The sequence below is a fragment of the Narcine bancroftii genome, chromosome 10 (assembly GCF_036971445.1).
Source record: "Narcine bancroftii isolate sNarBan1 chromosome 10, sNarBan1.hap1, whole genome shotgun sequence".
NCBI classification, from domain to species: Eukaryota; Metazoa; Chordata; class Chondrichthyes; order Torpediniformes; family Narcinidae; genus Narcine; species Narcine bancroftii.
The window spans coordinates 93,149,868-93,177,195 of record NC_091478.1 but is presented as its reverse complement, the minus strand read 5'-3'; the positions used below and the strand labels follow the sequence as shown (position 1 = coordinate 93,177,195).

The 27,328-nt window shown below is 42.9% G+C and overlaps 1 protein-coding gene across 3 annotated transcripts; it reads right to left on the bottom strand.

The window, feature by feature from the left end:
- Nucleotides 1–27,328, bottom strand: sult5a1 (sulfotransferase family 5A, member 1). Of its 3 annotated transcripts, XM_069901878.1 has the most exons (8): nucleotides 27,268–27,328; nucleotides 26,798–26,948; nucleotides 13,877–13,993; nucleotides 12,264–12,472; nucleotides 9,359–9,485; nucleotides 5,581–5,675; nucleotides 4,570–4,750; nucleotides 1–3,530 (listed from the first exon to the last, which is right to left on the bottom strand). In XM_069901878.1, the coding sequence occupies exons 4-8, from the start codon at nucleotides 12,459–12,461 to the stop codon at nucleotides 3,418–3,420; spliced, it is 714 nt and encodes a 237-aa protein (XP_069757979.1). In that variant the 5' UTR covers nucleotides 12,462–12,472; nucleotides 13,877–13,993; nucleotides 26,798–26,948; nucleotides 27,268–27,328; the 3' UTR covers nucleotides 1–3,417. The 3 variants fall into 3 exon arrangements, with proteins under 3 accessions (XP_069757979.1, XP_069757977.1, XP_069757976.1); XM_069901876.1 differs by lacking the exon at nucleotides 27,268–27,328 and having other exon boundaries at nucleotides 26,798–27,050; XM_069901875.1 differs by lacking the exons at nucleotides 26,798–26,948; nucleotides 27,268–27,328 and having other exon boundaries at nucleotides 13,877–14,682.

Here is a 27,328-nt window from a genome sequence, read left to right as displayed (position 1 = left end):
AAAATTCTGTTGATTTTAATGTTAAACTTTATTGTTACATGAAGTTCACAAGTACTAATTACCACAATAGTGTAGCTAAAACACCAGAAACTTTGATAAAATCAGCGACTATAAAAACGAAAACACAGTGTGTGCTTGTAGCGCATGTAGACGAAACCACGTGATTCAAAGTATTATTGGCTAATAATGACAGCTCTGACTGGGGCACATTGGAGGGTTCAAAAAGTAAATGAGCATTGAGTTTTTAGCCTTGTAGGTATATTGATACAAGTAAGCTGGGCTTATGAAAAATGTTTTTACTGTTATAACTAACTACAGGGTGATTTTAAAATAAAAATAATAAATCTTTGCTGAAACACTGCACAAAAAATTTATAGACAGTTATTTTGGTGCCACCCCCTCTGACGCTGTCACCCTGCATCCCCCCGAGTGAAGCCAGTGCCTTAGGGTGTTGAGATCGATGCGTGTTTGATGGAGAACACCATACTTGTCATTTGGAATGCAATCATCAAGGCAACTGGAGGGTATTCATAATTCTGACTATTTGCACCCTGTAGGCTTTGGTGGCAGGGAGATGTGGTGTTAGAAATACAGGGGAGAGGCTACTATTTGTGACTATCTAAGTTTAGTTTGTGGTGTGTACTATGCCCCTCCCCCAAACTTGATAAGTGAGTCCATCCCTTTACTACCATTAAATGTCAATGAGAGTTGGTGATGTACTTATGGAAAGTTATTTTGTTGCACTTAAAGTTGGCACACTGCATCTTTGCTTTTTCTGTCATCTCCCTCTTCTGTTCATACAGATACTTGTTAAAGTACCTGTTTAACTGTCCCTGCCTCCAGCAGCTCATTCTGGATACAAATTACTCTTCGCAGGGAGGGGTAGGGAATTACTGCCCAGATCCCCTTCAAACTGTGTTCCACAATACCCTCTTGATTTGGCAATCTGACTATCTGCCTCTGGTAACTGTGCACACTGGTACCTCGATCATTGTCACATCTCAGCACCCTTTACTCCGCTGAAAACAAGCTTAGCTCATCCTGTGTTACCTGATGACTCAAGCTAACACAAGTAACATCCTTGTTACTCTTTTCTGCACCCACTCTAATTATGTCCTTCCTGTCATGTGGTGATGAGAACTACACGCCAGTGTTTTGTATGTTGCCATTTTGGATGTCTAGTACACGAATGCAGCAAAGAAATATTATAGTATCTTACAATATTCCTCCCATGTGGTTGAGATGGTGCAATCGAGCCTCCTTTCTTTGGCTTGGCTTCGCGGACAAAGATTTATGGAGGGGGTAAATGTCCATGTCAGCTGCAGGCTCGTTTGTGGCTGACAAGTCTGATGCGGGACAGGCAGACACGGTTGCAGCGGTTGCAGGGGAAAATTGGTGGGTTGGGTGTTGGGTTTTTCCTCCTTCGTCTTTTGTCAGTGAGGTGGGCTCTGCGGTCTTCTTCAAAGGAAGTTGCTGCCCGCCGAACTGTGAGGCGCCAAGATGCACGGTTTGAGGTGATATCAGCCCACTGGCGGTGGTCAATGTGGCAGGCACCAAGAGATTTCTTTAGGCAGTCCTTGAACCTCTTCTTTGGTGCACCTCTGTCATGGAGGCCAGTGGAGAGCTCGCCATATAACACAATCTTGGGAAGGCGATGGTCCTCCATTCTGGAGACGTGACCCACCCAGCGCAGCTGGATCTTCAGCAGCGTGGACTCGATGCTGTCGGCCTCTGCCATCTCGAGTACTTCGATGTTAGGGATGTAGTCACTCCAGAATGTTGAGGATGGAGCGGAGACAACGCTGGTGGAAGCGTTCTACGAGCCGTAGGTGATGCCGGTAGAGGACCCATGATTTGGAGCTGAACAGGAGTGTGGGTATGACAACAGCTCTGTATACGCTTATCTTTGTGAGGTTTTTCAGTTTGTTGTTTTTCCAGACTCTTTTGTGTAGTCTTCCAAAGGCGCTATTTGCCTTGGCGAGTCTGTTGTCTATCTCGTTGTCGATCCTTGCATCTGATGAAATGGTGCAGCCGAGATAGGTAAACTGGTTGACCGTTTTGAGTTTTGTGTGCCCGATGGAGACGTGGGGGGGGCTGGTAGTCATGGTGGGGAGCTGGCTGATGGAGGACCTCAGTTTTCTTCAGGCTGACTTCCAAGCCAAACATTTTGGCAGTTTCTGCAAAACAGGACGTCAAGCGCTGAAGAGCTGGCTCTGAATGGGCAACTAAAGCAGCATCGTCTGCAAAGAGTAGTTCATGGACAAGTTTCTCTTGTGTCTTGGTGTGAGCTTGCAGGCGCCTCAGATTGAAGAGACTGCCATCGTGCAGTACCGGATGTAAACAGCGTCTTCATTGTTGAGGTCTTTCATGGCTTGGTTCAGCATCATGCTGAAGAAGATTGAAAAGAGGATTGGTGCGAGAACGCAGCCTTGCTTCACGCCATTGTTAATGGAGAAGGGTTCAGAGAGCTCATTGCTGTATCTGATCTGACCTTGTTAGTTTTCATGCAGTTGGATAACCATGTTGAGGAACTTTGGGGGGCATCCGATGCGCTCTAGTATTTGCCAAAGCCCTTTCCTGCTCACAGTGTCGAAGGCTTTGGTGAGGTCAACAAAGGTGATGTAGAGTCCTTTGTTTTGTTCTCTGCACTTTTCTTGGAGCTGTCTGAGGGCAAAGACCATGTCAGTAGTTCCTCTGTTTGCGCGAAAGCCACACTGTGATTCTGGGAGAACATTCTCGGCGACACTAGGTATTATTCTATTTAGGAGAATCCTAGCGAAGATTTTGCCTGCAATGGAGAGTAGCGTGATTCCCCTGGAGCTTGAGCAGTCTGATTTCTCGCCTTTGTTTTTGTACAGGGTGATGATGGTGGCTTCACGAAGGTCCTGAGGCAGTTTTCCTTGGTCCCAACAAAGCTTGAAAAACTCATGCAGTTTGACATGGAGAGTTTTGCCGCCAGCCTTCAAGCTGTCAATCAGCCAATCTGAATAGCCCATATGTGGTTACTTTCTTTGTAATAGTTCTATGTTGTCCACACCTTGATCGTATTTTTAGTGATAGGGTCCTCCTGCCTACTGAAACACTGCTGATTATTAACTACCATTGTTACAATAAAGATGTTTTATTTTTTCCCCCATATTTCCATCAACTCGCATGATTTGACTCCCACCCCCATATGTCAATGGAAATATACAGTGGCTAAAACACATGCAAACACTCATCTAGCATTTGGAAATAAACTGGAACATTTGGGGGGGGGGGGGGTGGAAGGAAGGGAACACATCGTCAGAGAGCATGTGATGCATGCACACACACCACCCCCTCCCCCATCTCTGGTGCTGGGCACATCCTGATCATATTGAATGTCAGAGCAAGTCAGATCTAGGCGCCCTACTATAGAATGTATTTTTCTCATATTTATAAAGTGCTGACAAGAACAATGTTTAAACCACTCATTTTCTCCTGAAATGTTTTCTCAAAATCTTGCTTCTGTTCCTGTGTAAAATGTTCTTTCCAGTTTCCAACCATCCCTAAATAAAACAAGAGAGAAAATCTATCACACTGAAGCCAAAAGGAATAAAAGTTTTCTGAATGAATCATTATACAGAACATAGAACCACAACACAGAATCAGCCCCTTCAGCCCATCTAGTGTGTGCCAAACTATTATTTTGCCCTGTCCCCATGACCTGCATTTGGACTATAGCCCACCATATCCCTCTCATCTGTACTGATAGAGTGCGACTAAGGGAGGTTGGGAGATGAGCTGTTGCATCTTGGGTAGATTCAAGATGGATGCCTCCACATAGTCCTGAGTGGGTTCTGCTCCAGCTAATAAATATAATTGTTTTAAAAGAACCCGTTTCTTTATTATAATAAAAGAAACATCACACCATCCATCTACTGATCCAATGTTTTCTTAAATGTCAAAATGGAGCCTGCAGTCACCCCATCAGCTGGCAGCTCATTCCACACTCTCGCCACTTTCTGCATGAAGTTTCCCCCAATGCTCCCTTTAAACATTTCACCTTTCATTCTTAATCTATGTCCTCTAGTCTCACCTAACCTTGGTGGAAAAAGTCTGCTTGCATTAACGCATCTAGACACCTCATAATCTTGAATACCTCTATCAAATCTCCCCTCATTCTTTTACACTTCAGGGACTAAAGTCCCAACTTGTTTAACTGTAATTAACATGCCAGTAAATCTTCTCTGCACTCTTTCCTGGAGTTAGATGACCAAAACTGCATACAATACTTTAAATTTGGGCTCACCAATGTCTGACAACTTTGCCATAACATCCCAACTCTTGTACTCAATACTTTGATTTATGAAGGTCAACGTGCTAAGAACTTTCTTTACAACCCTATCTACCTGCGACACCACTTTCAAGGAATTATGCTTCTGTGCTCCCAGATTCCCTCTGTTCTACCACACTCCTCAGTGGCCTTCCATTTACATGTATGCCCTACCTTGGTTCATCCTCCCGAAGTACAGCACTTCACACTTGTCTGCATTAAATTCCATCTGCCATTTTGCAGCCCATTTTCCGAGTTGGTCTGTAACTAACCTTTTCTCATGAACTCTCCTTTTTGGTGATCTAAAATTTCATTGGGAATGAGAGTATAGTTGATCATCTTGTTTTTTTTCATGTTTGCAAAAGTGCAGTGCCATACAGTTGTGTCTACAGCCTCGGGTAAAAGAGGATGCTCCAAAAAATTGCAGAGTCTTAAGATTGATTTTCTGAGATCCTGTGAGAAGTAATAAATGAAAGTAAATCTCCAACATTAGTACAATCGATATCTGTAAAACAAGTTATAATTTTTTTTGCATTGCACTAATTTTTAACTAACTTTTCTCAATTGTTTGATTAGAGTCCAGACATACAATTTCAAATTTCAAGGTCGTTGTGTTTAACCTGCAATGCTATGTCTCAAAGTTCTGCTTCACTTTATTTCTTTCCTTTGTTACTGTGCAATTGAAAACTGTTCTATTTTGCAGTATGAAATGCAATACTGATCATTTCGTGATGGAAATTCAATGCAAAATCATTTTAAATTTAGAAATACAGCATGATAACTGGCCATTTCGCCCCATGAATCGGTGCTGTCCAATTTATACCCTATTAACCTACACCACCGGTATGTTTTGAACGGTGGGAGGGAAACCAGAGCCCCTAGGGAAAACCCATGCAGAGAACAGGGAGAACATACAAATATCTTACAGCGCGGGATTGAAACCCTGGTCTGGTCCCGATCGCTGGGGTTGTAAAGAAGTTGTGCTAACCGTGCCGGTTAATTCCAGTAACGTCATTGCTTTGGCAAACAAGATGCTTGTGAAGTTTGTGTTCCCCTGCATAAAGCAATAGGGTAAAACTTTAAAGTGAAAGAGGGCAGGATAGTGGGAAATGGCTGTGAGATTATTTGATAAGTGTTTAGTTAAGGACAAACTTGGTAGTTTTGTGGTTTTATTGTTGAACATCTTGATTTGGGATACAGGATTACTATTTGTTCAAGTGCTGCAGGGGGAAAAATCTTTTCTAAGAGTATAATAAAAGCAAAAGTGATTGGTAATTTATTACCTTTACGAGGTCCTCATAGGTGATGAAGAAGCTGTTGTATTCATCACTATGCTTTTGCCATTCTTTGATATGTTCAAACCATGATCCATAATTCACTGAAATAATCAATAGATTTGAATTTAACGTTTTGTACTTTCTTGAAGCTTGTGAAACAGAATGTTATTTTTATTTTTAAGTAATACGGAAGACTATTTTAAAATTTACACCTTGGGTTTGTGGCCAAAATATTTTTGCTTTCCTGCCAATTTGCTACACATGTATGATTGAAACCACACGAGATTTAAACATACATTTAGGCATGTTGTACTAAAGTAATTTTTTAATCCTCCGTTCTACTCATTCTGAAAAATGTATTATTGGTCATTTCTGACTGCAGTGGTAAAATTATGAATTGGTTTAAAGTAAAACACGAGAGTAAGGGTAAGGGGGGAAGGTGTGGTTGCGAAAGCAGGAGGTGTTCGGTGGAGAAGAGGAGGAGGGGACAACAGCAAGCAGGGGGAGGAAGAGATGGCTCAGTGAATAGAGAGGGAAGGTGGTGGAGGGCTGACAGGGGGGAAGGGAGGGGGAAAGGAGAGCAAGTTAACAGAAACCAGAAAAGTCGATTTAATGCCATTCAGCTGGAGAGTGCCCAAATGGAAAATCAGGTGTTGTTCCTCCAATTTACGGGTGGTCTTGGTGGAATAGTACATGAGGCCATGGATAGACATGCAAGTATAGGAGTGTGATGCAGAACTAAAATGGTTGACCACTGGGAGGTCTCTCTCACTGGTACAGACAGAGTGAAAGTGCTCAATGAAGAGATCTCCCAGTCTGCACCCAGTTCTCAGATGTAGAGATGGCCACAAGGGGAACTCTGGATGCAGCAAATCAATCCTGCGGATACATGAGTTTAAGTCTTTTTCCTTCTCTTGGACACCTAATCCTGGCCAGCTGCCTGCTCTGGATTTTTTATTTCCAATTGCCACCAAGACATAAACTGTCTCAACTTCCCTCTCTTATTCTAATCTTACTTCCTCTGAATGCTCTACTCTCCACAACAATTCCAACCTCACCATCAAATCTGCAAACATGTTGAGGTCTGGCATACTGACCTCTACCATGTGGAGGTCAGATGATACCTCTCAGACACTTCCTACTACTTACCCTTTCCACAAGACCCCACCCCAGCTCATCAAGCCACCGTCTAACCTCATCACCTCTGGTCACCTCCATCCCACCACCTCTAATCTCATTGTCTCCCATCCCTGCAATGCTTGTTTCTACCTTTTACCAACCATCCATGTAGACCCTGCGACAGGAAGAACCTTGGCATATAGCGCCACTTGGTGTCCTCGTACTTTGGTCCATGCCCAGACTGATGCAGGCACATGAAGGTGGTCAACAGGATCAGGGCCACATTAGGTATGCCCTTGCCAGCATTGTCTGGTGATGTGTAGATGGTGACATTTTGGACCCTTTCCACCTTGGATCCCCATATGAACTGGAAGACTGCTCTGGTAACCGCACGGTGAAGGTGTAACATATACTTGGCATCATCAGATGGACATTGATTTATAAAAGGAAGTCATGCCATAGCTATCTAATACTTTGGTTAGGCCACACTGGAACTATTATAATCTTGGTTGCCCCATAGCAGAAAAGATATAGAGACTCTGTAAAGGGTTCAGAACTTACCAGTTTGTTGCCTGGTTAGAGGGCATGAGCTATAAGGAGAGGTTTTACAAACTTGAGATGTTTTCATTGGTGTTGACCTGACTGACCTGACTGAAGCTTATAAAATTGAGAAGCATTGATAGGGTAGATGGTCAGAATCCTTTTCCCGGGAAAGTGTCATGTATTACAGAAAATGCACTTAAAGTGAGGGGAAGAAAGTTTGAAGGTGATGTGTGAGGGAGAGAAAATGGTAGATGCCTTGAACAAGCTGCCAGGAGTAGAGGTGCAAGCAGATATAATAACAACATTAAAAGGCTTCTGGATAGACACATGACGATGAAGGGGAAATAGAATCAGGATTTATTGTCATGAACAAGTCATGAAATTCGGTGTTTTGTGACAGCATCAAACTACAAACATTCATATTATAACCACCTTACAACACTAATATATAAAATAATGGTGCACGAAAAGTAAGGCAGTGTCTGGTTTATTGATTATTTAGGAATCTGATGCAGTGGGGAAGAAGCTGTCGTGCCACTTGAGTGCTCATCCTTAGGCTGGTAGCAGAGTGAAGAGGGCATGGCCTGGGTGGTGGGGGTCTTTTGAGGATAGAGGCTGCTTTCTTAAGGCACCGCCTCATGTGGATGTCCTTGATGGAGTGAATGATGTCGCAGGCTGAGTTAACAACCCTCTGGAGTTTTTCCTTGCCTGAGATATAATTATTCCTGAGGAATAATATCAGCGGCAAGCAACAAAATTTTAGTTTAACTTGGGTATCATGTTTGTCGCAGACATTGTGGCCTGAAGGATCTGTTCCTATTTTTCATTGTTCTATGCTCTAATTCTCTGCTATCTAACTCTATCTATTCACGCAGACTTGTACTTCACTCAGAATGCAACACTCCGTTATTGTGGTTCTGTGGTGTACTAAAAGTAGGTTTAAGTTCAAGTGTGCTTGGAAATGTGGTACTTTCCAACTTGATTCAGACAAAGCATATGCAAGTTGCTTTTCAGGAAGTCAAATAGTTATCAATTAGATAATATTTGCATAAATTCCTTCCCAAGCTTCATCCCATTTGTTTATATTATTACAGAGAACTATTTTTTTTTAAATATGGCACATTTGCTATAGATTCTCTCATTTTTTGACTGTGCACTTCCATTGCAATATCCATTACTGTATTTGCATTTAAATGACAGAATTTGACTTCAGATTACTCATTTCTCAGAACAAGAAACAGCAATGTAAATGCACAAAACATAACCATATAACCATTTACGGAGCGGAAACAGGCCAGGTTGACCTTTCGAGTCCGCACAAGTTCACTAGAACAACTCCACTAGCTCAAACCTCCCGTTCTCTGCCAATAACCCTCCAACCCCCTCTCCTCCACGTACACATCCAACCTTCTCTTCAATGTCTATTCTTGTATTTGATTATACAAATTGAAAACTGGAAAAATATTATTTCCACAGACATCAGGAAATGTCATAACCATTATTTGGCAAGAATGAAGAATTTTGCAACTATTTTGCTGCAAAGTAATTCTCATATAGTCTCATATATAATCCATTTCAATTCCCCACCCCATTCCCATGCCAACTTGTCTATCCATTGTCTCGTGCAGTGCCAGACTGAGACTGCCCACAATTTTTAAATTTTACATGTAGACATACAAATTGGAGGAACAACACTTTGTATTCCGTCTGGGCACCTTCTAACCAAATATCATTTACATGGATGTCTCCATTTTACATTAGCCACCTTCCCTCTCCCATCTCTCCCCTTCCTCTATTCCTAATTCTCCTTTCCTCTCGCCTTCTCGCCCTCTCGCCCCCTTCCCCCCCACTCCCCTTTCTTTCTTTCTCCCCCAGCCTTGTATTCATGTGCCTGCCTAATATTTGCTTATACCTTGAAGGACTCAAGCCTGAAATGTTTGTTATTTATCTTTACCTTCTATGGATACTGTAAGATTTGCTGAGTTCCTCCAGCAATTTTGCTTTCATTAACTACAATTGCAGCATCTGAAGACTTGCGCGTTGGTGAAAGGTTAAAGAGCCTACTTTTGAAATCCCCTAATATATCTAGCAGATTGCAAAAAAATAGAATCAAAATGCATACCTTCTCCAGTTTTAAATTTCTCCAGAAATTCCCCAAAAGTTCCAGGGTCGGGCAGGAAGTTAGCCATTTTGTGGAAATGATAGAATGAAACAACTATGTCCTTTGGATTTCTTGCCACATAAATCACCTGCACAAATTGGCAAAGAAAGTGCTCAGCAAGCAGGAATGTTTTGAGGTACAAGATTTGAGAAAGGATTGTTAGGGTGAATGAACCCTGTTTCTGTAAGTAGAGAAGGGAATTGAATGGCACCCATAAGGAGGGATCAAATTGTCCTGTCAGATGCAAGATCTTCTTTTCTCTGTTCGATTAAATGTGTTGGTGGTAAGGTTCCACTTTAACCACAGTTGCAAATAGTTCATAGTAAAAGCTTGTAATCAGCTGCTCTGGAGGAGGCTGCGAAAATTTGCAAAAATACAGATGGTCCAGGAAGAATTGGACTTTGGATGTCGGAAAGTGAAGGATGTACAGCTACACAATCCTTTATCCAGAACCCTTGGGGGAACAGTGTGTTCCGAATTTCATATTTTTCCAGATTTCAGAACAAAAGCCAGCTGCCCCAGATTTAAGCTCCCCCTAATTGCGCTGCCATCTCTCTCCCCCCCTGCCTGCCCAAGTCACGATGACATCTGTTTCCTCCCCCCACCTGCCCAAATCGCGATTCCGTCTCTCTCTCCCCTACGCTGCCTGCCCAAGTCGCGATGCCATCTCTTTCCCCCTGCCTGCCTGAGTTGCGTGGCCATCTCTCCCCCTGCCCAACCTAGTAGCACTTCTCTCTCTCTCTCTCTCTCTTTCCCCCCCCCCCCCCCCCACCCCCCAGCTGTACCAGCACTAGGGGAAAAAAAATGCTGGTTTTTGGAGCTTTCTGGATTTTAGATGTCCGGATAAAGGATTGTGTACCTGTATTATGTTGCGTCTATCCTGGGAATAGTTAGCACTGAGGCTGAGTGTTAAAACTGCTTAATTTATCAGTACACATTTTGTGGTATGAAATAAGATCATCTCGCCCAATGGCTCCGTACCAGTTTAACAAAAGCTGTTTGGACTAATCCTTGGTCTGAGCTCTAAGTTATATACCCAATGCTCAACCAATGTTCAATTATCCTCCATAGCATTGCATTCTGCTTGCCATTTTCACAAGCCTTGGTTGTGGGATAGCAATTCTACTGTACCGAGTTGAAGTTTTCTTTTGAAATCTGTTATCTCCAATCTTGTGGCAAGGTTAACTGTGTCAAATTAAATTTAGCTGAAATAAATTCAGCAAGTTCAACCACTCTTTAAATCAGGAGTTGTTTATAGGATACTTCTGTTCTTGATCAGGCCAGGTTCTTCATTAAATTATTTCTATTGAAATATGTTTTGAACATTTCTGCATTAAACCTACAAATATGACTTTGAACAATTAATGAGTTCATAGAGATTAATTCCCAAACATAAATTTGTAATCTTAGTATTAAGTTTACTTTCAAAACAGTATTTTTTATCAAATTTACTTCAATAGAATGTAGCCATATAACTTCCATTTTTATTTTAAGAGATAAAATTGTCCCAGGATACTCAAAATATTGGTGCCTGAGCTCAAGGAGATAGGTAGGCAGGTGACTGAAAGTTTAATCAAAGATGCACGTTTTGATGAAGATGGTGACGGGGTGGGAAAGCAAAAGAGTTCAAGAGGGAATGGACCTTTGGAGATACAAATGTAGCTGTAAGAGTGGTGAAATTTGGGAGTGTTTGAGGGCAGAATTAGAGGGATTATGAAGAATATTACAGACAGCAACAGAATGATTTGTTGTAATTGAAGAAATTCTAATGCATAACACTGGTTCCAGTGTGATCACTTCATGTACTCAGGAAGGTAACACCATAGATTTGTCACAGCAGCACAGAAAAGTAAGGTAATTTATTTTTTTTAAATAAGCAATCATTTGTAAGAGTATAATTTCTTAATACTGTTTTCTGTTAGGTATTTAACAAGGTTATACAGCTAATTCAAGCATAAAATAAACTGCTGGAGAAACTCCGGGGGTCAGGCAGCACCTGTGGTAGTTACAGGATAAACGCAATTCTGGTTGAGACCCATGATCAAGGCTGAGTGTGTTGAGAAGCCAGATAAAGAAGTGAGAGAGAGGGAGGAGCTGGCAGGATCAAGCTGGAAATGGCTAAAGAGGTAGATGATGGGCAGATGGAACCAAGCAGAGGAAGAAGAGAGTAGCAGTAAAAATAGAGGTGAAAAGGTGATAAGTGAAGACAACAAAGAGGTTTCTTTCTGGGACCTGATAAATAAAGCAGGTGATGTGAAACTGGATAAGGGTGGAAGCTGGTGAGCAAGGGGAAATAAAATAGATAATAGATAAACCCCCATTACCCAGTTTTCCCCCTCTCCCACCTGCCCATCATCCACATAATTTACCTCCTGGGTCTCCTATCCCCTTCCCTCATGTTCCATTTAACTTTATTTACTTCAACCATGGTGTCTGCAGACTTGCATATTTTATTCCCATTTGATTATCATTCCTCTTTATCCAGTTCCACTTATCACCTGTCCTGTCAGATTCTAGAATCTGAAACCTTTTGTTGTCTCCTCTTATCCCCTTCTAGCCTCTGTTTCTACCTTCATTCTCTCCTTCCTCTGTGTGGCTGAGTTGAGAGTGGAGATAGATCTACCCATCAATCCCCTCACCTGTTTCCACCTATCCACTGCCAGCTCCTGCAACATCCCTCTGCCTGCATTCTCTCTACACTCTCAGCCCTGGTGCAGGGTCTTGACCCAAAACGTTGACTATCCTTTCACACTTTCATTGATACTGCCTGACCTGTGGTGTTCCTCCTGCAGTTTGTTTTCCAACATCCAGCATCTGCTGTCTTTTGTAGCCATGTTATCTTACGACTTGCCCTGCGTTTGCCTACCTTTGCGTTAGACTGCTTGAGAGGCTTAGCAAGGAAACGATAGGGAAGATGTGTGGTGAGGATTCGATGGTCTGGCTTGTTCATCAGAGCATCCTTACAGTAATAATGTTCAATCCATGGAGCCCGAATCCAGTTTGGAATGGTTTTAGCAGGCAGAACATTGCCATCACTGTAAATAATTGTGAGGATCTCTTGCATCCATGTCGTACCTACAAAAAAGTTAATTTAGATGAATTATTATAATCTTGCAATGGAGGTAATTACTCCATCCAAGGTACTTGGGGACATGGCTGCAGCAGACAAATCCATTGCGACGTTGCTGCAGCATTGCGTGCCCTGCTAAAGAGTTGTAATTGACAACAGCGAATAGTTTGGTTTAATTTAAAATTTAAAATACCAGTTCATTGTTTTGCAGTTTGAAATCTTAGGGAATAAACATTTGATATATTCAGTCTGATAAGTGACAGCAAGAACACAGCTTTTCCTCTTCATCCTGAAGGAAGTGTTATCTCAATTCTATCCCAGTCCACTCCTCCGAACCCACTCCTTTCTCATAACACCTCCAACCACTGCCCTTCAAACACTTATTCTAGCAGAAACTTGATTTCCTCAATTCCCCAGGTTGCATTCACTGCCAATGTTGCAATTTTCAGTTGATTAGTTAAATGAACTCTAAACTGGGAACTGTTTGCAAATACTTGTTTTCAAGCTTCTGTTTTCCAATCACTTCATTTTCTATTCTAATTTGATCAAAGTATATTGTTGGACCAATAAAACTGCACAGAAGTTTTGGCACCACGCCATAGCATTTTATATTCTCATAGACTTGACTTGTTTGACACATTCTGAGGACAACAGCTACCCACCCCCCACCCCCCCAACCACCTGTTTCAGATAGTGACTGTGATAAACAATGATCCCTTAGATGGTGACCTAGAAATTGTTCTGTGACTCATAGCCAAGTCAAACAACAATGTATTGGGGTCAGTCTGTGATGTGTTCTACTCCACTCAGAAAACTTAATCCAAAGGTCTTGCTAATTCTGTCAGGCAATGACAATCTGGAGTATCACATACAAAACCAGACATTGCTCGGGCTGTGACAAAGCTGAAGTTGGTGGTGGTGGGAGGGTGGAAGTGAGAAGTGAACTCAGAGAGACCCATGGACAAGCATGCAGAGATCCAATAAATATGGTTGAATACAGGCAGACAGACACGTACACGGATGCAGGCACACATGCATATATGTAGACACTGAAGCAACTTTCAAACTGGTGCTTGAACCCAGTAATTAACCCCCAATTTACTGGTTCATCTGCCAGGGTGAACACTCCTGAATGATTGGGTGGGGTGGGGGGGGGGGGGGAGTCCAAATTGACCTGGGAATCAACCTCTTAGGGAGGTCGTATCATTGCTGATTAGTTTTGAACCAGCATACCGGGTCACCCAATGTGAACGGGACACCCAGTATTCTGGGTCCCATGAGTGATATAAAACATATTCTTAAACTTGTCTACACATTGCATATCTGACCCTACACCCTATTGATCATTGCCAGAAATGATGATACTTTTGACAAAGAATAAATAGTAATTAGGAAAGGTGTCCACCTACCTGATTTGGGGTATGTAACAATCACCGTGTCAGTTTCATGAAACTTGAACTCCTGAGCATATTGCAAAGATTGTAGTGTGTGCAGATGCCCTGGAAAGTCGATACCTGAGTAACGAACTGTCACATTAAGGTTAGCCATGGCTGGTGCTGTGTACAATGTGTGAAATTGTGCAAAAGGTTGAACTTGAGGTTTTTAATGTATCTGACAGGAAACCAATCATATGATATTCTTAAACCAACCCAACCTTAAATGAGGAAAAAGTAGTTCTCTTTTTGATTGTATTTTTCCCACACTCCTTAGTATGAGATCATAGAAACATAAAAAATCTACAGCACAATACAAGCCCTTCAGTCCACAAAGTTGTGACCAAATATGTCCCTATCTTTGAAATTACTAGTCTTATCATAGCCTTCTATTCTTCTAAGCTCCATGTACCTATCCAAAAGTGTCTTAAAGGATCCTATTGAATCCACCTCCACCACTATTGCCGGCAGCCCATTCTACACACTCACCACTTTCTGCATTAAAAACCCCTGTCATCTCCTCTGTATCTACTCCCCTGCACCTTAAACCTGTTCTCTTGTGGCAACCATTTCAGCCCTGGGGAAAACGCCTCCGACTATCCACATGATCAATCCCTCTCCTCATCTTGTACACCTCTTTTAGGTCACCCCTCAACCTCTGTCACTCCAAGGGGGAAAAAAGGCTGAGTTCATTCAGACTGTTTTCATAAGGCAACATCCTTGTAAATCTCCTCTGAACCCTTTCTATGGCTTCCAAATCCTTCTGGTAGTGAGGCAACTAGAGTACTTCATGTGGGGTCTGAACAGGGTCCAAAATAGCTGCAACATTACCTCTCTGCTTTTAAATTCAATTCCACAATTAATGAAGGCCAATGCACCGTATGCCTTCTTAACCACAGAGTCAACCTATGTGGCTGCTTTGAGGGTCCTGTGGACTTAGACCCCAAGATCCCTCTGATCCTCCACACTCCCAAAAGTCTTACTATTAATACTATATTTTACCATCATATTTGACCTATCTGGGTTGAACTCCATCTACTACTTCTCAGCACAGTTTTGCATCTTATCAATGTCCCCCTGTATCCTCTGACAGCCCTCCACACTATCCACGACTCCCCCAACCTTTGTGTCATCAGCCAACTTACTAACCCATCCCTCCATTTCCTCATCCAGATCATTTATAAAAACCATGAAGAGTTAGGGTCCCAGAACAGATCCCTGAGGCACATCACTGGTCACTGACCTCCATGCAGAATATGACCCGTCTACAACCACTGTTTGCCTTCTGTGGGCAAGCCATTTCCAGATCCACAAAACAATGTCTCCATGGATCCCCTGCCTCCTTACTTTCTCAGTAAGCCTTGCATGGGGTATCTTATCAAATGTTATTGAAATCCATATACACTACATCCTCTGCTCTTCCTTCATCACATCCTCAAAAATTTCAATCCAAGCTCGTAAGGCACGACCTTGACAAAGCTATAGTGACTATTCCTAAATATATGACAGGAATACCTTTCCAAATGCTCATAAATACTACCTCTTAGGATCTTCACCAACTTCCCAACCACTGAGGTAAGACTCACTGGTCTATAATTTCCTGGGCTATCGCTACTCCCTTTCTTGAATAAAGGAACATCATCAAGAGTAGGGAGGTTATGATGAAATTGTACAAGGCATTGGTGAGGCCAAATTTGGAGTACTGTGTACAGTTTTGGTCACCAAATTATAGGAAAGATATAAACAAAATAGAGAGAGTGCAGAGAGGGTTCACAAGAATGTTGACAGGATTTCAGGGTCTGAGTTACAGGGAAAGGTTGTGCAGACTGGGGCTTTTTTCTCTGGAGCGTAGAAGATTGAGAGGGGACTTGATAGAGGTGTTTAAGATTTTAAAAGGGACAGACAGAATAAATGTGGATAGGCTTTTTCAATTAAGAAAGGGGGAGATTCAAACTAGAGGACATGGTTTAAGATTGAAGGGGGAAAATTATAAGGGGAACATGAGGGGAAATTTCTTTACGCAGAGGGTGGTGGGGATGTGGAATGAGCTTCCGGCAGACGTGGTCGAGGCGGGATCATTGGTTACATTTAAGGAAAGACTGGATCGTTACATGGATAGGAGGGGACTAGAGGGGTATGGACCGGGTGCTGGTCAGTGGGACTAGGAGGGTGGGGATTTGCTACAGCATGGACTAGTAGGGCCGAATTGGCCTGTTCTGTGCTGTAAGTGGTTATATGGTTATCTGCTACCCTCCAATCCTCCAGAACCACCCCTGTCCCCAGTAATTTCAAAGATCATCACCAGAGGCCTGGGGTACATTTCATCTGGTCCCAGCGACTTATCCAACTTGATTCTTTCCAAAAGCTCAAGCACATCCTCACTCTTAATATCTAATGCTCAAGCTTTTCAGTCTGCTTCAAGTTATCACTTCAATCACCAAGATCCTTCTCCATAGTGAATACTGAAATAAAATATGCATTAAGTACTTCTGCTATTTCTACAGTTCCATACATACTTTCCCACTGCCACACTTGATAGGTCCTATTCTTTCACGTCCTATCACATTATTGTAGAATGCCTTGGGGTTTTCCTTTATCCAGCCCACCAAAGCCTTCTCATGCCCTTTCTGGCTCTCCTAACTTCCTTTTTAAAGTCCTTCCTGTTAGCCTCATAATTCTCTAGATCTCTAACATTACCTAGCTCTCTGATCATTTTGTAAGCTTTTCTTCTTGACTAGATTTTTTACAGCCTTTGTCCACCATGGTTCCTGTACCCTACCATAACTTCCCTGTCTCATTGGAATGTACCTATGAAGAACTCCTCACAAATATCCCCCAACATTTACCACATTTATTCCGTACTTTTCCCTGAGAACTTTGTTCCCAATTTAAGTTTCCGATTTCCTCATAATTTCCCTTACTCCAATTAAATGCTTTTCTAACTTGTCTGTTCCTATCTTTCTCCAAAGCTATTATAATGGAGATAGAATTATGATCAGTGTCTCCAATATACTCTGCCACTGAGAGATCTGACACCTGACCAGGTTCATTTCCCAATACCAAATCAAGTACAGTCTCTTCTCTTGTAGGCTTGTCTACATATTGTGCCAAGAAACCTTCCTGAACACACCTGACAAACTCTACCCCATCTAAATCCTTTGCTTTAGGGAGATGCCAACTGATATTTGGGAAATTAAAACCCCCATCATGATAACTCTGTTTTTATTAAACCTTTCCAGGATCTGTTTCCCTATCTGCTTTGGAAATATCCCTGTTCCAATTGGGCAGCCTATAATTTTAAAAAAAAAACACCCAATAAAGTTGTTGACCCCTTCCTGTTTCTAACTTCCAACCACAGAGACTTCCAACCACAGTCCCTCCATGTCGTCCACCTTTTCTGCAGCTATAACACAATCTCTGATCAACAGTGCCACGCCCCCACCTCTTCTGCCTCCCTCCCTGTTCTTTCTGAAACATCTAAAACCCAGTACTTGAAGTAACCAATCCTGTCCCTGAGCCAGCCAAGTCTCCATGATGGCCACCACGTCTTAGCTCCAGATACTGATCCACGCTCTAAGCTCTCCCGCTTTGTTCACAATACTCCTTGAGTTAAAATAGACACATCTCAAACTGTCCATCTGAGTGTGTCCCTTCTATATCACCTGCCTATCCTCTCTCAAACAGTCTCCAAGCTTTCTCTATTTGTAAACCAACTGCCTCTTCCTCAGTGATGCCCCATCAATGACTCAAAAACTGTCATTGAGAAACCAATAGGCTTTTATTCACTTAAGAACAATGGCACATCCATACTGATCGACTGTCCTGCACTGAGGAGGGGGCTGTGGAGCAACCATCTTTATATAGGAACCTGTGGGGAGGGGCCACAGGTACAATTGGCCAATAGGTGTGCCTGACCAGACAATTGTACATTACAGTGGTTTACCACACCAGTCTCTTCAGTTCTTTTCCAACAATTCTATTTTAAACTCTCCCCATTAGCCTTAGCAACCCTCCGCCCCACAAACCAGGATATTGATCCCCCTGGATTTCAAGTGCAACCTGTCCTTTTTTGTAAAGGTCACACCTGCCCCAAAAGAGATCCCAATGATCCAGAAATCTGAATCCCTGGCCTCTGCTTTAATCACTCAGCCACGTATTTATCCTCCACCTCATTCTATTCCTGTACTCACTATCACTTGACACAGGCAGTAATCCCAAGATTACTACCTTTGCTTCTTAACTTCCTTCCCTGTATTCTTTTTTCAGGAACTCTTTTTTTCCTACCTATGTCATTGGTACCAATATGTACCACAACCTTTGGCTGTTCTCCCTCCCACTGCAGGATATTTTGGACAGGATCTGAAAAATTCTGGGCCCTGGCACCTGGAAGGCAAACTATCATCCAAGTTTCTTTCCTGCATCCACGTGAGCCATGCTGGGAGTGACATTCCAGTCGCCAACCTCCTGGGGAATGAGAACAGACGTTCATGAGGAGTCTCGTTAGTAGCCGTGCACAGCAGTGGAAGGCATGGAGTGCCTCGGGCAGGGCGTCCTGCCGGTACTCAACGGCCCACCCTTTTGACCTGAGAGCCATGAGGACTGCCTTCTGGACCACCCCATTCTCGCGTTCCACTTGCCCATTGCCTCTCAGGTTATAGCTCGTCATGCGACTGGTTGTGATGCCCCTTGCCGTCAGGTACTGGCGCAGCTCGTCGCTCATGAAACTAGACCCCCTGGTCATTATGGATGAAGGCAGGGTAGCCAAACATGTTGAAAATCTGCCCCAAGGCCCTGATGATGGTGGCCGTGGAGGTGTCCGGACAAGAGATGATGAAAGGGAAGCATGAGCACTCGTCCACTACCGTGAGGAAGTAAATGTTTTGGTTCATGGAAGGCAGAGGGCCTTTGAAGTCCACGCCAAGATGCTCGAAAGGCCAAATAGCCTTTACAATATGGGCCTGGGGGGTGTGGAAGAAGCAGGGTTTATACTCTGTATGGACCCAAAAGGTCTCAGTCATGTCCCTGACATCCTTGATGGTGTATGGCAGATTTCAGGACTTAACGAAATGGTACAACCGGGTGACGCCCGGATTGCAGTGGGACTCGTGCAATGCCTGCAACCTGTCTTCATGCAGAGACGCGCAGGTGCAAGAGAGGGCATGAGGGGAGTAGTTAAACTTCCCGAGGTGGTACTGGATATCGTAGCTGTTGATTGCCAGCTTGACTCTCCACTGCAGGATCTTATCGTTCTTGATCTTGCTCTTGTGGGTTGTGTTAAATATGAACTCCACGGCCCACTGGTCCATGAGGAGCGTAAATCTCCTGCCGGCCAGGAAGTGGCACCAGTGGTGGACCACTTCCACAATTTCCTGGGCCTCCTTTCCAATGGCGGAGTGCCCTAGCTCAGGGCCGTGGAGGGTCCTTGAGAAGAAGGCGATGGGGCACCCCCTTGGTTGCGGGTAGCAGCAAGCGCCACCTCGGAGGCATTGCTCTCCACCTGGAAGGGGGAGTGCTCATCCACAGCCTGCATCATGGCATCCGCGATGTCTTGCCTGATGCGGGTGAGGACTGCCTGCGCCTCAGGTGGGAGGGGAAAAGTTGTGGCTTGGGCCAGTGGGTGGACCTTGTCCGAGAAGCGAGGGACCCACTGCGAGTAATAAGAGAACAGGCCCAGGCACCTGCAGAGGGCGTGGGGGGAAGGGGTAACTCCATTAATGGGCGCATCCTTTCCGGATCTGGGCCAACGACTCCATGGGGCACGATGTACCCCAGGATGGCGAGGTGGGTGGTGCTGAACACACACTTCTCCTTGTAAGTGAGGTTCAGCTTCGCGGCCGTCTGGAGGAATATTTCCAGGTTAGCATTGTGGTCCTGCTGTTCACGGCCGCAGATAGTGACGTTATCCAGATATGGGAATGTCGCCTTCAGCTTGGAAGGCGGAGACCCCGTTTGTGACCCCAAAAAGAACCCGGCGGAACTGGGACAGGCGCCTGTCCGCCTCAAAGGCAGTGTAGGGCTTGTCCTTCGGGTGGATAGAGATTTGGTGATACGCCGACTTCAGGTCAATCGTGGAGAAAACCCGGTAGCGGACTATCTCTTTGACCATGTCGGCGATCCTAGGCAGGGGGTAGGCATCCAGCTGGGTGCACCGATTAATAGTCTGGCTGTCATCCATGACCTTACTCAGCTTACTTCCCCCTTTGACCACCAGGACTTGGGCTCTCCAAGGGCTGTTACTGGGGTCTATAATGCATTCCGCCAGGAGTCACCACACCTCCGCCTTGATGAGGTCTCTGTCTGCGGCGCAACAGCACCTACTTCTGGCGGCGATCGGCTTGCAGCCTCGTGCAAGATGTGGGAAGAACCCCAGTGGGGTGATGCGCAGTGTGGAGAGGCCGCAGGTTGGCCGGGGCCAGTAGGTTGGCGTGCTGTGCAATGCGAGTGGAGGTTGGGGCCCCCCAAAGGCAAGGGTGACACCTGCAGGTGGCACTGGAAATCCAGGCCCAGGAAGAGTGGTGCGTAGAGTTTGGTCATGACCAGGAACCTGAATCCTGTGTAAGTCTCCCCTCCCACAGTTATATCGACCGAGCAGCACCCAAGGGTACCAACAGTCTTATCCTTGGTGGCAAGTGCAATCGAGCAGGTGGTGGGGTGGGCCTTTAACCTTAGGGAGTGGGCCACGCTCGGGTGAATGAAACTCTCTGTCCAACAGGCACTTTGTTACCTGCCCGTTGACTCGCATGTCCATCATCGAGCGCCCGAGATCGTGGGGGATGTCCCTGGTCAGCGTGGTGGTGGCCAGGACCGTCTTGGAGTCAGAGTTAGCGCTATCCAGAGGGATGGGGAGCATTAATAGGGCAGCCTGGTCATTGCCCGTGTTGACCACGTTGACATTGGTCGTGAGATGCAGCATGTGGTAGCCGATGGCCTCCGGAAGTGTGGGGAGCGTCGGTAGTGTGGCCTGGGTCATCCCCCGTGTTGACCACGATGCCGTCGGTTGCTGGGTGCAGTGTGAGGCAGCTGATGGCACCCGTAGGCATGGGGAGCATCGGTATGGCGGCCTGGTCATCGTCCATGTTGACCACGTCGTTCTCAACGTCGTCAGGGGCCCTCTGTGGGCCAGGTGTTTTCTTGTCCCCCTTACTCTCCTGCAGATACAGAGGTTTCCCCCTGCAGTAGGCCGGCAGTACACTCCTGCAGGTACAGGTGTTGCCCCCTGCAGTAGGCCAGTGGTGTACCACCACACCTCCCCCTCCCACCCGCCCACCCACCACTCCTTTCAATCATCATTACAGGAACTTTTTGGCATATTCTTAGAAAAGTGCAGATTGCAGCTGGACATGAATTTAATTGTTGGTTTGAAAAGCAATAAAGATTATCAGTTATTTTATTGACTCAGGCCAAGTCACATTCTCAAGAGTAGTTGGTTTTAAAAAGCTACAAATCCCCACAAGGATATCAGCAGTTTTTGGCTGACAGAGAGAAAACGGTAGCTATATTTTACAAAAACAAGTTGAATATTAAACTTCTAGCTTGATAAGCTACAGTTATCTTCCACCCACATGTTTCCGTTTTGCCTATGATCAGTTTGCTAAAGCTGTAAATTTGCTTATGGGTTACCTGCAAAGCCCCTTCAAATATATTTGCATTTTACTGTGATTGAGAACTTTTTGGTATTTATATGTGCAGTTTGATCAAAATTCTCATAAATAATATTGTCAATACTATTGATAATTTCAAGCAATTCAATAAAATTTGTGTTGTGTGTGACATTCTAGATCAAAGAGAAATCAAAAGAGTTAAACAGAACTTTTTCACTTTCTCACATGCCCAAATTGCATGTACTGTTGTTCCCGTTTCCTTCTTACAGCGAAAACATCTGTCTGATACTCTTGGGTCCCATTTATTTAACTTTTGGGGTGTAGTGTATAGCCTGTGTAACCAATTATATTGTATCATGCGTAACCTCGTGTTTATTGTATTTCTCATAGTTCCGGAGCATAGCTTTTCCCATTTTTCATTCTTTATCTTTAGATCTTGTTCCCATTTTTGTTTTGGTTTACAGCTTGTTTCCTGTTCTCTTTCTCTTGCAGTTTGATGTACATGTTTGTTATAAATCTTTTAATTATCATTGTGTCTGTAATCACATACAGACACTTCTGGTAACCTCAGCCTGCTTCCCAATTTGTCCTTCAAGTAGGTTTTCAGTTGGTGGTATCCAAACATTGTACCGTGAGTTATACCATATTTATACCTCATTTGTTCAAAAGATAATAATTTACTTCCCGAAAAATAATTTTCTATTCTTTTGATCCCTTTTCTCTCTCATTCTCTAAAGGAAAGGTTATCTATTATGAAAGGGATTAGTTGATTTTGTGTCAGTATTAATTTTGGTAGTTGATAATTTGTTTTATTCCTTTCTACGTGAATCTTCTTCCAATTGTTGAGCAGATGGTGGAGTACTGGTGAATTCCTATGTTGCACCAGTTTTTCATCCCACTTATATAGTATATGTTCAGGTACCTTCTCCCCTATTTTATCTAGCTCTAATCTGGTCCAATCTGGTTTTTCCCTTGTTTGATAAAAATCTGATAGGTATCTTAATTGTGTTGCTCTATAATAATTCTTAAAGTTTGGTAGCTGTAAGCCCCCTTGTTTGTACCATTCTGTTAATTTATCTAGCGCTATCCTCAGTTTCCCCCCTTTCCATAAGAATTTCCTTATTATTTTCTTTAGCTCCAGGTATTAAATAAAATCACAAAAAGCAACATACCAAAAAATCCAGAGATCTTTCTTCTAAGTAATATAAGAAGTAAAGAACTTAGACTCAATTTGGATGGAGCACAAAAAAGATTTATTATGATAGCCTTAGCTGTAGCAAAAAAATGTATTATGTCAACCTGGAAATTAGAAGATAGCCTGAGAATACAGCATTTATACATAGAAATGAATAAATGTATTCCATTGGAAAAACTAACATATAATTTAAGAAATAACATCACAGTATTCGAGCAAATTTGGGAACTGTACATGGAAGACAACAGAGAAGTCCTACCGCAGACCTCCACCACCTAAATTGACAGAAGGAGAAGAAGACGAAATGAACTGACCCAGTGTGTAAAAGTAGATGACACAAATTTCTTGTTTATTTTCATTGCGTGATGACATTGTTTAATGTATCATAAATGTTGAACGTTGAGTGGGTGGGAAGAGGGGGTGCGAAGGAGGGAGGGAAGGGAGGGGGGAAAAGGGGAGAAAATGACACTGTATATTCAAGAGGGAAATGTTTGTGTGTATTTTGGTCAGTATTGTTCATAGTGTGAAAAATAAAAAAAATTTTAAAAAGTTAAACAGTAAAGTCTACAAATGTTGTAATTTGTAATGTTGCAATACACAAAAGTGCTGGAGAAACTCAGCAGGGCACACGGTATCTTTAGAAAGTAAAGGGTGACCAAAATTTCAGGCCTGGGCCCTTCATCAAAGTATGAGCAAAAAGCAGGAAGGTGACTGATTTAAAAAGTTGGGGGTGGAGAGGAGGGAGGTAGGGGATGGGGGAAAACTACAGGCTAACAGGCAAGAGGTCATGGATGAACATGGGTGGGAGGGCAGTGGAGGAAAAAAAGCTGAAAAGTGATGGGGTAGGGGTAGATCACTCGATGGAGAGGGGAGCTAGAGGAAAGGAGACTGGGGTAAAGGTTTTTTGGAAACTGGAGTGCTCGATATTAATGTCGCCTGGTTGGAGAGTACCCAGACGGACTATTCCTCCAATTTGTGTGCAGTCTCTGTTTGGCAGTGCAGAAGGCCATAGGCAGGTATGCAAGTGTGGGAATGGGGTGTGGAATTAAAATGGATGGTCATTGGGAGGTCCCTGCTCTTACAGTAAAATGGTTGGCACTACCAAACCAAGGCCACCTGCACCTGACATTCCATCTTGGCACTTTCTAACCAGACAACATTAACATCAACTTCTCCAGTTTTCATTGGACCCTTACACCCAGTCCCTCTGTCTTCTTTACTCCAGCTCCCCTTCCCTCTCTATTTGGAAAGTTACCCCTACCACTATCACTTTTCTGCTTTTTTTATTTTACCCTCCTATGACTCCCTGCCTTTTCTGCTCTCCTCCCCCAACTTTTTTTTTGCTCATATGTTGACAAAGGGCCCAGGCCCAAAATGTTGATTATCCTTTACTTTCCTATAGATTCTCTGTGACCTGTTGAGATTCTCCAGCATTTTTGTGCGTTGTACAAATATTTTTTTTAAAAATTGATTCCCTTTAGTTTTTGCTTTGAAAAAATAACCTACTTCATTAGAACCAATATCTGTAAGTACTGTAACAAGAATCAAGAATGTAAACGTGCTCTTCCAGAAACTTGACAGATTTGTACATTTTTGGAAATCTTTAACATCTTTGATCTTTTGGCACACAAATACTGGTTAAGAAGTATGTGTTTTTAAACCAGAAAAGTTTAATCTTTCAGTAATGGTTGACTGCCTTGTTTCTGAATGATCTCAGTAGATACTGCACTCTTATTGAATTCAAATCAGTTCTATCTGCAGTACTGTTAAGATGGGGAGGGGAATGGAAGCTGAAGTACATGGCACAAGCCAAGGCTATGCTAACGGGAGAATTGTATTACTTGTTTTGGACCAAGTGGAGTGTAATATTTCACTGAAAATTGTATAATTGCGATATTGGTTATTATAATTTAATTTCCATTTTGCTGCGGGCTTAATGCATGTGGTATTTCTTCATTTGCAAGAATTCTTGGGGGAACATCTAGATTTTTGCCAGTTTCGCCTTGTTCACTGACTCATTGCCACCCAAATGGTCAGTTAAAGGGTCAAAAACTGACAGAACTTTAGTTGAACTGGGTAAGAAGTATTTTTTTTTAAACACGTTGCACTTTGTAGTGAACTGCTTCAATTCGCTCCTGATTAATTTTAAAATCCTTACGATGTGTTTGTTTATTTGAAAGAAAAAAGATGAGATGCAGCATTGGCACATCTTCCAAATACCCCACCAAATAATACTTAAGGTTAAGGTGTTGATAACTTCATATAAATGCAGCCAGCATTAGGTGTACCTATGTCATCACCTCTAACAGGTATTTTAAAAGCTACTTTTGGGGAAACTAGTAAAACATTCTTGAAGGTAAAGACAATATCTGCATATGCTGAGGTGATGTACAGTATACAAAAGTGTGGAGAAAATCAGTAGGCTAATTATGTATCCATAGAAAGCAAAAGGCAATTGACGTTTCAGGTGGAGCAGGGCTTTCCAAACTTTTTAACTCACCGAACCCTTTTGGGGAGCATTTGGAAATTGCAGAGCCCCATTCTTCATTTATATTTAGAAGACCTGGTATAAGCATAGAAAGAAAGAAAAAAAAAGCCTGGCCAACCCCGCCTCCTTCGCTCCCCACTGCCGCCCAAGCCACACCTCGCTCCCTGCTTTGGGAGCAGGCAAGTGAGTGGGAGGGAGTGAGGAAGCAAGAGGGGGGAAGCAAGCAAGTGAGAAAGAGGGGGGAGGAAGCGAGCGAACGAGAGGAGGGGGAGGTTATTTAAATATTCAAAATGTGCCCAGCCTCGTCCCAAAAGAATTGGTTGAAAATGGCATCTTGAGGCCCAATGACTGAGCTGTGGATATCAGGTCTCAAGAAGTCATTTTGTTTTGTTAGCAACATGACAACTGGTTGTAAACACAGGTAAAAAGTAACTTAAATTTAAACCAAATAAAAAGTTTTTTTTTACAATTTTAGTTATTAGTACCCATTTCTTCCACGGAACCCAGTTTGGGAAACACTGAGGTGGAGCAAGAAAGTCTCCAACCCGAAATGTCAACTTCTATTTGCTTACCATGGATACTGAATGATCTGCAAACATTCTTGAAATTGCTTAACATATTTAATGTTTGAACATCTTTTCCATGAGTATTCGTGGATGACCTACATGAACTGAAACTAAAAACGTTACCAGCTGAGCTAGCAAAAATTAAATTGGCCAGGAAATGTATGGTGTTCCTTTTATTAGAAACAGAGAAATGGTGAAGGAAATCCACAGGTCTAGTGACCGTTGAGTTCCTCCAGCATTTCTCTGTTTTTACTACAATCACAGTGCCTGCAGACTTTTCATGTTTCACTCCTTTATATTAAAATTGGTTGAAAGGAAAATAATGTTGTCTTTGCTCTGTTCTGTTTGATCTCAATCAGTAATTGCACTATACTGTGTTTTAACCCACTGAACAATCTATGGGTGAACTAGTTGGACTGCGTACAGTAGAAACTTTCTCACTGCACCTCTGTACGTGCGACAAACAACCTGAAATTGTCTGGAGCATGTAATTGTGCAATAATTCAAATTGGGTGATGAGATGCATCAATACTTTCAGGGAATCCCAAGAAACACGTTGATTTTTCTTTCAGGGAGTTTCCTGAAATGTATTAATATCACCACTTGGATTTCTGAAAACATCAAAATTAGCAAAAGGATTTTGGATCATGCCAGTTTTAGGAGGAGGTGTTCCATGCACTAAAGTTTAAAATACACTGTTTTACTGATCAGCATGCTTGTGTCATGAAGCATGAAAGTCACTCAACACTTGTGTAGAAGCTTTTTTAAAATATTTTTGATTTTCCAAGATTCTCACAAATCAAAAACAACAATACAATCTTTCTCAACAATAAAACATTACATTCATTTTTCCTCCCTGCAAACCCCTCTCTCTTCCCTCCCATACCCTAATACCACAGGGAAAAGATTACGTAAATTAAACAAACATAAAGAACCAAAAATCTATAGAGTCACAGACCCTTAAAGGAACCAAATATAAACCCAAAGTAAAATGAAAAAGATACAAAACAAGAGCACGTTGTCTGCACCACGGCCCACTTCATTTACCTCAATCGTTCCACTAGTCCTGAGTTGGACTTCCACGTGACTGCTATACACTTCCTGGCTACCAACCAGGCGACCATCACAAACTGAACTGGTGCAGAATCTTCAGGGCATGACAGGTTAGGTAGCAATAATAGCAGTGATGGGTCTTTGCCTGCAGATGACAATTTAAAAAAACAATGTCTTGCTCTCTGAATAGACTTTTTTTTCCCCCCGTTTACAGTAATACACTGGAACACAATGCTACATTATTTCCCCTAACCTCTTCTGGGAGAAGATGAAAACAAATACTTTTGTTCCTTGTTCTATTTTGCAATTCTGTAATTATAATAGATTTCACAATCATTTAGAATAATATTCCTGTCTTGGTTACAAATGTGACCTATTTTGCTATAGATTCATTCAATTGGAATGAGATTAAAGATTCAAACAATCTGTAATCATAGAATTGTACATCATAGAAATACACTGACCATGAGATAAACTGCATCAGCTGCATTAGGCCCATAATCCTCTATACCTTTCCCATCTGTG

Excerpts from the sequence above, each read along its gene's own strand:
- sult5a1 (XM_069901875.1), bottom strand. The coding sequence starts at position 14,015 with ATGGCTAACCTTAATGTGACAGTTCGTTACTCAGGTATCGACTTTCCA. Across the intron at positions 5,676-9,358 it reads GAAATTTAAAACTGGAGAAG|TGAATTATGGATCATGGTTT; the intron begins GTATGCATTTTG and ends TGATTATTTCAG. Across the intron at positions 4,751-5,580 it reads CCTATGAGGACCTCGTAAAG|GATCTCAGAAAATCAATCTT; the intron begins GTAATAAATTAC and ends TACTTCTCACAG.